Source organism: Mus caroli, chromosome 11, assembly GCF_900094665.2.
Source record: "Mus caroli chromosome 11, CAROLI_EIJ_v1.1, whole genome shotgun sequence".
NCBI lineage: Eukaryota > Metazoa > Chordata > Mammalia > Rodentia > Muridae > Mus > Mus caroli.
The window spans coordinates 68,846,737-68,857,691 of NC_034580.1; the positions used below are offsets into that span (position 1 = coordinate 68,846,737).

Below are 10,955 nucleotides of genomic sequence, written 5' to 3' on the forward strand. Positions count from 1 at the left end.
AGAGAGAGAGAGAGAGAAGGTTAGAGAGAGAGAGAGAGAAGGTTAGAGAGAGAGAGAAAGAGGAGAGGAAAGAAGAAGACAAAGAAAAAGGGAAGAGGAGAGAGAAGTGAGAGGGAAAGGAACAAAGGAGTGAGAGTAAGAGAGCGAGGTGGGGGCCTAACAGCCCCTTTTTATGGACTTTATTGTTGCTAGGTAACTGGGGAGGAGTTTAGCCTGAAGGTCAGAAGCTTGGGCCATTGCTTATGTGACTACTGACCATGCTTCTCTTGTGGGGGCTGTGGGAGGTGGTACCTTAGGCAGGGGCCAGAGTTCCAGGAGCATGAGGGAATGCCTACCATGTCATGAAGGTGAATTATAACCATCAGGGTTCAGACCTCAGCTCGACTGGATACCAGCCTGCAATTTCTCACACTATCAAATGTCTTCTTCATTTCTTCTCCATGATATTTTTTGATCTAGTCTCTTCACTGAAATCAAAATACTCTGTTGTAGCTAGGCTAGGTAGCCATCAAGCTCAGATATACCTGGTCTAATGAGCTGATGTTACAGATGCATGGCCCTATATGGCTTTTAATGTCTGTTCTTGGGTTTTGAACTCAGGTCCTAATACCTGTGTTACAAGTATTTTTCCATTTGAGCATCTCCTCAGTCCCTTCTTGTTGATACCTTAATAAAAAGAAAAGAAGTAGAATAGCTATTTGTCTAGTAGTTTTGTTGTAAAGAATTGGATACAGGGCTGAAGGGCTGAGCCAGTAGTTGAGAACACTAGATAGACCTATGTCTGATTCCCAATACCATCGTGGTAGCTCACACCATCTTTTACTACAATTCTAGAAAATGTACAAGTGCTCTCTTTTGGCCTCCATGGGTACTAAGATACATGTGGCCATCAATATCTACATACATAAAATAAAAACAAATATATCTTAATAAAGAACTGGATACAAAGATTTGGAAAGTTTAGTGTCTCTATAGAACAAGAAATATTCTCCTATCTAAATTGCCAACAGCTGACTCTTGTCCTTCTACAGTTTAAGTAACCCCTGTGTATCTAAGTGGCACTTGGGTTGAAGTAGACTAGTCATTTCTTTTCTCCCAGATTCTGTGGCATGTGAATGAAGAATTAAGAGAATGTGGGCAAATAGATAAATAGGGTCTTATTTGGTGATAGGAGAGGTAGAAGCACACCAGCAGCTGGTGGTGAAACTGGAGAAAAAGAAGCCTAGAATACCTGTCAAGGGGTCAAGGCTGTTTGGCCCTTTGCTTTGCTTACCTTCAACCGCTCTAGGATTATTACCTCTGCCTTCAGGGAGGGCATAAAGAAATTGTAGGTTTTGAAAAGTGGAAGAAGTGTTATGGGTAGGGTTGTGCCAAGGAACCTCATACTACTTTGTGAATAGTGGCCTAGCCTTCGCCATATTTTGGTTTCTGTTTCTGTTCTTTGTTGTTATTGTTGTTGCTCTTGCTGGTGCTGCTGTTGTTGCTGTTGTTGTTGTTGTTGTTGTTGTTGTTGTTGTTGTATGACTTCACTGGGTGCCTGACTCAGCCATGCCTGCAGATTGCCCAGTGAGTTGCACATGCCAGATATCTGTTTGGGCTGGGACTTAATGTCCCAAGTTTCCATATCCAGGACTCCACTGCAACATTTAAACTCAGTTGTTTGATGTCCCTTCTACCTTCCAGAGGCTCATTTTTGTTACTTTGATAAATGATCTTGTTTATTTTTCATTAACTTATGTATTCACTTTATATCCCAATATCAGCACCCCTTTCCTTGCAGTGCCAACCTCACAAATATCCTCCCCATTTCCCCTTCTTTTTCTCCTCCAGGCACATCAGGTCACTGCAGGACTAGGTACATCCTCTCCCATTGAGGCAAGACAATATTACCCAGTTAGTGGCACAGAATCCATAGGCAGGAAACAGGTTCAGGGAGAGTCCCTGATCTAGTTGTTGGGTGACCTACATGATTACTAAGCTGCACATCTGATACATATATTTTCTGAGAGTTTTATGGTAATTTTAGGGAAATAAGACATTTGTTTTCATCATAGGCCTCTCCTTTGTGTATATTGTGTGTGGGCTGCTTATCCTTATGATTTTCTCTTGAAGAGTTCTATAGAATCCAAAACTTCTCCAAACATGTAGCATGTTAATACCAAAGTTTAAGTGCTCTAGCACTGCTTTGCTTAAAATAGTTTTGTATGCCATGTTTATATATATTATTTTCCATAGAGAAGCTGTACCTCAAATAATTCCCTAATAAGGTAACCATAAGCTACATATTACTATTGATCAATTAAAAGAGACTAATTCAAGAAGAGTTGTGCTACTAATGTACAATGCAAACTGGATTTTGAACAAAGGAGAAAATGTTATATTGAGTTTAGGTTGAAATGGATCCCTTTGTTATGCAGATTTAAATAAAAAATATTAATGTAACTGGTTTTGTTTCTTTTGCCATTTAAACATGTTTATTAAAATTAAATTAAAAATAGAATAAATGAATATATAATAGAGTATACATTAAACAGCATATTATCAAGGAACAACATGTATGTCCCAAATGGATGAATTTCACAAAAATAATTATGAAGTCCAAAGAAAATATGTTTGTATTTCTAAAAATGAATTGAAATTATATATATGGTTCACACTTGTAGCTTTCTCATATCACTAGTGGCCAGTTTCATCCTTGTTCAATTAGGGCTTTCAACTGTGATCACTTCCAACTTTTTTGGTGCATACATTTCATTGCTATAAAATAATGATTATAACTTGCATGTGCTTATCATGGACAATACAATGCATTGAAGGTTATATGCACTACAGAATGGCCACGCTAGCTAATTAGCAATATGCCTTAATTCACACAGTTATCATTTTTTGTAATGAGAACAATTTTATACCCATTTTTAAAAATATAATATATTGTTATCTATAGCCTTTTTTTGGTATAGTAGATTTCTCCAACTCATTCCTCCTAACTGAAATCCTCTAGTGTCTCTTCAACTCATGTTCACCATCAAAATGGTATTGTGTGCGATAATGGTATGTAAAATTCAAATCTCACATACCCTAAACAAGTTCTCTACCAGTGAACTACACCTCTCCCCATTTTGAGATTTTTCTATCGTGTATTTGGAAAACTCATAAATTCCCATGGATGATGTATAAAATGCCCAATGTAAGGATGCTGTTTCTTATTGATTTATCCAGCAATGATCAGCTATGGGACTTTAGCAAGGGCACTGCTGTCTCTGTGCTTCTTCTATGAAGTATTGTTTTTGTGTGTGTGAATTCAAAGACTTGTGACTGCTAGTCCCTTTTTCAAATTCTCCTTGGTTTAACAGACAGTGCACACTTGTCAACCCGTCTCATGAGTGTTCTAAACCAGGCAAAGGCAGAGATTGTTGGATGTTGGATTTTAAGCACTGCAGGAGGTTACAAAGTGCCTTTACTATTATACATTCTCAATATAAATAATATAATAAATACAATGTATTTTTATAATAAGACAATATATTTCAATTTTCAATTTTTATTCTTTTACAAGTTCACATTCTCAATATACACAATATAATAAATAGGATGCATACTTATAACTATAAGGCAATAAACATTTAAATTTTAGTCAATCTTTATGTTTATGTGTGTTTTGCATCCATTTGAACTTATTACCACAAATATACAGTGCCCACAGCAGCCAGAAGCCAGAAGCCAGAATCCCCTGGAAGTGGAGTTACAGGTGGTTGTGAGTCACCCATATGGGTGCTGGGAATTGAACTAGCCTCTTCTGGAAGAGTAACCATTGATTTGAGCCACTGAGCCATCTTTCAACCACATATAAATTATTACTGGTATGAAATTGTTGCTTTACAGCCATGAACCATCACACCTGGCTTGATTGCTTATTTTTTGTTCAGGTTTTCAATTAACCTTCCTTATTCCCTACATCCTTCCCTTTTCTTTACACCACTTCCACTCTGACACAGCCCATCTTTTATGTTACATGATAGTCATTTCACAGTGTTGTGCTAATAGAATTGTATATATTTATGAGTCAGTTAAAATTTTTAAATATATTTAAAGAGATGTGCATTGTAGGCTACATTTTTGCACTGTGGTACTGCTTTCTATTACACAGCAGTCATTGCTTCTTTCCGATGTCTCTTAGACCTGATGTCATTGATACTGAATATAGAATCATTTCAGTCTTTTAAACTTTCTTTTGCACAGAAGGAGGAAAGTTGCTTAATTTACAAATTGTCTGTGTTATCTATGATAATTCTGTTATACCAAGACAATAGGATTTCAGAGCTTATCAATGAAAACAGCCAATGCTACCTTAACTATATGGGAATAACAACAACAACAACAATATCTTAAAATATTTATTAAAAGGAACAATTCAAAATTCGATGAGCTATATCCACTTTTGTAAACACAGGTGTGTGTGTGTGTGTGTGTGTGTGTGTGTGTGTGTGTGTGTGTGTGTTCACAAAAGTGCTTATGAAGATCATGGGGTAGGAGATGAAATAGTAATGAAGAAACAATTGAAAGAACAAAAAAAGACTGTTTGAGAAGAGAAAGTGCTCAATGTATTAGTGTTTCTATTGAAGATCACACACAGTCTCAACTGGAGATGTTCCCCAGGCAATGAGAAGCCCTAGAGGCAAGATTGGCTTACCATGGAAATGATGTGTGTGTTGGGATAGCAGAGTATAAAAGCCTCGATTTATGTGTCATCACCTACCAAGGACAACTGAGGAAAAAAATGGACCAAGTTATTCCATGCCACAGTAAAGCAATGAATATAAAAATTAAAGATGTTTTTGTCCTACAGAAATAAGACAAAAGAGTATAATTGGTCTAGGATCTCATACATGCTCACTCATTGCCCCTTCCTGTGAAATGGGAAGTCACTGTGCCTCAGATTCTTCAGGCTGTGAAACAGAACCTTCTCTATATCCTTAAGTGTATCACAAGGGTAAACAAATCCATCTACTTTAAATGGATGGTTTACAAAGCAAAATACGAGACATATGTGAAGCATTGCCAGCTCTAGAATTTGTTCTTCTTCCCCTCATCTTGAAGAAGTAAATTAAATTAAAAGGAAACTAGTTAATAATAAACTTCAAGTATTAGGGTAAAAATTATAAAAGTAATACTATTATACAAAACAATTCTGCCCGATTTGTTCAGGGTCTAGACTAGTGACAAAGGATGACATAAATTGGAAAAGAATTACAGAAAAGCTAAGAGCAAAAGTTATATCTAATTCAGTATTAAAAAGCCTAGAGAAGTAAGTTGGGAGGTGGAGGTATTTGTTATTGCATGAGGTAAATCCATTACTTAAATGATTTTTAACTGAAATATCAGTGAACATGAAAGTGAGGGTAAAATGATAAAATGTTGCAGTAACTTAAGAGTAACAGAGATCATATTAGATAGTACCTCACCCACTATGCATTTCCAGGATTGTTTATGGAAGGTAAAGGTGAAGTTATAGCTAGATATTAAAGACAATTGTTCCCACATTGACTACTGCACTAAACTTCTTCTCTTTCATGTATTGAACAGTTATGTAGCATGCCCTTCCTTGTAGGGCCTATGGTGAGAGACAATATCTGATAAAAATATTAGTATCAATACATTTATTACATAAAATTAGATGATAATCCTAACTGCTACCACTACAGAGAGATTTTCTTACTACAAATGACTCTTATTAGGGCCCTCTTCATGTCTCTGTTCCTTAGGCTGTAGATGAAGGGGTTCAACATTGGAGTCACCACTGTGTACATCATGGCCATAGCAATCTCCTTTACAGTGGAATTATTACCTGATGGACATAAGTAGAGACCAATAATTGTCCCATAGAACAAAGATACCACAGAAAGATGAGAACCACAGGTGGAGAACACCTTGTATATGCCTTGAGTAGATGGAACTTTAAGAATGGAAGAGATGATCCTTGCATAGGACATAACAATTAGGAGGAATGGAATAATAAAGATGAGTCCTCCAAAAATAAGTATCATCAAATCATTAATATAAGTGTCTGAGCAGGCCAGCTTTAGGACAGCAAATAGGTCACAGAAAAAGTTGAGGATCACATTGTTCTCACAAAAAGACAATCTTGCTGCAAGCAGAGTGTGCATCATGGCATGTGATATCGTCAGCATCCACAGTAGCAGCATTAGACAAGTACAGAGCTTGGGGCTCATGATGCTGGTGTAATGCAGAGGGAAGCAGATGGCCACATAGCGGTCATAGGCCATGACCACAAGAAGAAAGCTCTCCATATCTCCAAAAGCCATAAGGAAGTATATTTGTGCCAGGCACCCTCCATAGGGAATGGATAGGTCCTGGTTCTGCATATTCTGCAGCATTTTGGGCATTGTGACAGAGGAAAAGCAGAGATCAGAGAAGGAGAGGTTGCTGAGAAACAAGTACATTGGTGTGTGGAGATGGGAGTCCAGTTGAATGAGGACAATGATTAGCAGGTTTCCCAGGACAGTGGTGAGGTACATGGCCAGAAACAGGGCATAGAACAGGTGTCTGTACTCTGGGGCAATGGGCAGTCCCAGGAGGAGAAACTGGGTGATGCTAGTTTTGTTGTTCATTTTCATTCTTCTTCTCCACTATCCTAATGAGAAAATATCAGAATTTCTTAAAATATAAAATAAATATATAGCTAAGATATATATTCCACCACAATAGATGAGAGTCATAATTTTAATTATAATCTCAAACTCCTAATGTCTGTAAACATTACAATCATTAATGGTTTTTCTCCAACTACCTTTTGCAGGTTTTTATCTCTCGTCTTTTCATAGACAGTTCCATTCCATGTCTATTAAGATGTGAATGCTTTTCTCTCCTACCTCCTGCTTATCCTGGGTAACTAGTTTGTTTTTTTGTAATTTGTTCTGTCATTTTTATATTGATGTTTATGAAGAATGTTTTTACAAACTTTAACATCATATATTTTTTATAAATTTAAACAAAATCTCTCATGCTTCAATGTGTTATGTTGCCAGTTCAAACTCAAACCCTGTAACATATTTCTGCTCTGCTTTTAAATAATCATCTTCTGTCCACTGCATATGTGACAGACATCAGAAGATCAAAAGGCCCAAGTGAAATTCACGTCTTCAGTTTAATGTCTTCCAAAGCATTCCATGTTCTCATACCTTTTCAGTTGCTCATAATACAGTAAAATAAATTCAGATTTTGGCAGATATCTATGAATTTAGATCCATTTATTTTTTATTACCTTTAACTGTTGGCATAAATTACACAGAGTCTCTTTTCCATTCTTCTCTTATTCCATCCATTCCTTTTTGAAAGCTTATATCAATATATCAGGACCACATCTTGTCTTTACTACAATACAGAAGCAGACTCAGTCGTGTTTACGTTCTCATGTCTCCAGGCCCTTCTCTTCTCCTTGCATCATTTACACTGTCACATTCTAACAGAGAAGTACCTTCCTATCTTTTCTGATTTATGTTTAAATTACGTCTGTTGTTCTGAGGATAATGACAAAGCTCCTATCAGGTGCACAGATGATCTTTCATTATCTTATTGGTGCCAATGTTATATATGACACACTTCCACATGCTTTTCTCTCCTCATTCAATGCTGTGGCAAATATCTTCATGCCCCACATCTCCTCCCTTCTTCTCTTGCCTTTTATTTCTTGCTTTCTGTTTTCTATTCATCTGGTTCATCCTCACTTCTATTCCAGGCTTATTGTTTATCACATGCTCAGTTAAATTTATTTTCTCTCTCTACACTGAGACATTCAGCCATGTTCTCTAGTAACCTTTACATATCCCACCCAATTAAAACTTTGATCACTGTGTTAAGGGATCTTCCCATCAACTGTAAACAATATGCAGGAAGGATCTCATATGCCTTCATTCTCTTTGGCTCTTTACAATCATTCTTGATCTGCAACTAGGGCCAATGATAGTCAAGAGGCATAAACCTAGCCAGTGGTGCTTGTTAACTACTGCTCAAGCTAATACAGATTTCTTTAACTTCAAAGTTAGAAAAATTCCCATTTAAATAGAAAGTCTGAATTAGAGATTAATATTGTATTTTTGCAGTGTTAGTGTTAAACCTTGACAATCTCATAATACTGTGTAGTACAAATAATATCCATATGTTTTAATCCACAAAATATCATTGATACTTAAAACACATATAGGATGAAAAAATCTACAAATTATGAAAAAGAAGCAACAACCTACCTTAAAATTTTCACTTGCATTATTCCTCAGATGACTATGCTGTATGTGATCGTGAATTTGTGCATCAAGTGGGTTAAACACTGGTTTTGATTTGGAGAAATCCTACTTGCTATGCAGATAGTCTCTAAATGTCATTAAAATCTATACTTTGACAAAGGTAACTAACACTTCAACATATGATGAGCTTCATGCATTCAGATGAAGGAATTGCGGGCAAAGGATATTTAAGTGTAGAAAAATGTTACATCTTCTGCCTTAGATACAAGTCTAATTAAATAATGTCCACTCTTATCAGGGACTCCAATATTCTCAGCATTCTTCAAATGTACCCCTTATCAGTTTCTAATAATGCAGTCTGTATCCTAGTGACATGACAGGGTGACATCACACACACACACACACACACACACACACACACACACACACACACACTCACATATATACACATTCAGATACACACGTGTGTAATTTTGTAGTTTTGGACATCCCTAGCTAATTAGTCTATTGCACTTCTTAAAGCTTACAAAACAGGAGAAACTTCAAGTGATCCAAGCAACACTTTGTAAAATGCTACAACCTAGCCTGACTGCTTGCACCTTCCAAAACAGACTTGTTTAATGCAGCTGACATCAGAGTTTGCAGACTTAAATATTGTGGATTAGCATTACAAAAGGGCAACCATGTAAGAAAAAAATCATCTACCATTTAAGATGCTCTCCTATATTCCAGAATGGGCTCAAACATGTACCGTGCCTTCCTCTGATTTCTGAGCACTGGGATGGTAGACAGATGAAACAACACTCAAGTTTCTCCTTCTCTGTAACCAAAAGGTATCTTTTTTTATGGAAGCAAGTTTTAAAACATCAAATCCCAAAGAAATCACTAGCAACTGTTACAAATGATGGATCAATGGACTTCAGAAACTTCTTTAACACACGGTCCTCAAATTAGACAGAGTATAAAAATGATACTAATGTCATTCTCAATGTTAGTGTATTCCATTGAGTATAACATTATATCATCTAGGTGTTCATGTAAATATACAATAAAAAGTTCTTAACCAATCTTAGTGCTGTTCCAGATTCCAAACTTATAAGAATGTGCACCAAATATAAAAAAAAAAACCTTATACCTTGCTATTTTCATATATATTACCAATGAAACAAATACTTGTGAAGATTTATAGATAAAATTAATAATTACCTTGAGGAGCACATTGTACAAAGATTGCTAAGACCCCCACAGGTGATTGTATAGTAACAACCATTCATCAACAGAGCACTGAACTCTACCTCACAGGGCTGCTCCTGTGCTGAAATGAAGAGAAAAAAAACGACACAATGACCAATTTCAAAGATGGCATACATGATGAACGTGAAGCAAATACTAGCATAGTATGGGGAAATCTTGGGAAAGAGGAAAAAGGAAAGTTATCATACTTGGAAGTCTATCCTGCATAACATAGAAATTCCAATTGACAGCAAGACACCTACTTATTTTCCTGATTGTAGCCAGCTCATCTGATGCTGAGTCAGTTTCTGGTTCATGACGCTGCTCACCTTCATTTTATTTGCAGACACAGGAACAGCAGCCTCTGTACTCATCATCTACCTGTACCATCCCTACCTACATCACCCTGTTGCCCTCCTATGCCTTATGTGCCCTATATCCCAGAGGAGTCCAGATCCTGTGGAAGTCATTAAATATGTAAGAATTACTCAGGACCTTTCTGGGACCAATTTAACCTCAGACATCTCTAGTGGAAAACAATTTTAGTCACTGATCTCTATTTGCTACACTTAATAGAGTGGGGAGGGGGGAGGAAAAAGTGTAAGTGTGAAACAGCCCACATTATCAGGCATTTTCTGATTATTAATGACTAAAAGTCATCAAATAACTCCATTAAAATATGGGGTACAGAGCTAAACAAAGAATTCTCAACTGAGGAATACCTAATGGCTAAGAAGCACCAAAAGAAATGTTCAACATCCTTTTTTTCTTTATTAGATATTTTCTTTATTTACATTTCAAATGCTATCCTGAAAGTTCCCTATACCCTCCCTCTGCCCTGTTCCCCTACTCACTCACTCCTGCTTCTTGACCCTGGCATTACCCTGCACTGGGGTATATAAAGTTTGCAAGACCAAGGGGTCTCTCTTCCCAGTGATGGCCGACTAGGTCATCTTCTGCTACATATGCAGCTAGAGACATGAGCTCTGGGGGTACTGATTAGTTCATATTGTTCCATCTATAAGGTTGCAGACCCTTTCAGCTCCTTGGATACTTTCTCTAGCTCCTCCATTAGGGGCCCTGTGTTCCATCCTATAGATAACTGTGAGCATCCAGTTCTGTATATGCCAGGCACTGGCATAGCCTCACATGAGACAGCTATATCAGGGTCCTTTAAGCAAAATCTTGCTAGAATATGCAATAGTGTCTAGGTTTGGTGGCTGATTATGTGATGGATCCCCAGGTGGGGTAGTCTCTGGATGGTCCATCCTTTTGTATTAGCTCCAAACTTTGTCTCTGTAACTCCTTTCATGGGTATTTTGTTCCCTATTCTAAGGAGGAATGAAGTATCCACACTTTGGTCTTCCTTCTTGATTTTCTTGTGTTCTGCACATTGTTATCTTGGGTGTTCTGTTTCTGGGTTAATATCCACTTATCAGTGAGTGCATATCTAATGACTTC

At 37.1% G+C, this 10,955-nt stretch overlaps 1 protein-coding gene across 1 annotated transcript; it reads right to left on the reverse strand.

Moving 5' to 3' along the window:
• Positions 1-5,696: 5,696 nt before the first annotated feature.
• Positions 5,697-6,635, reverse strand: LOC110304851 (olfactory receptor 1496-like). The gene has a single exon (XM_021176477.1). It carries the CDS (start codon positions 6,633-6,635, stop codon positions 5,697-5,699), a length of 939 nt encoding a protein of 312 aa, XP_021032136.1.
• Between the last annotated feature and the right edge of the window lie 4,320 nt (positions 6,636-10,955).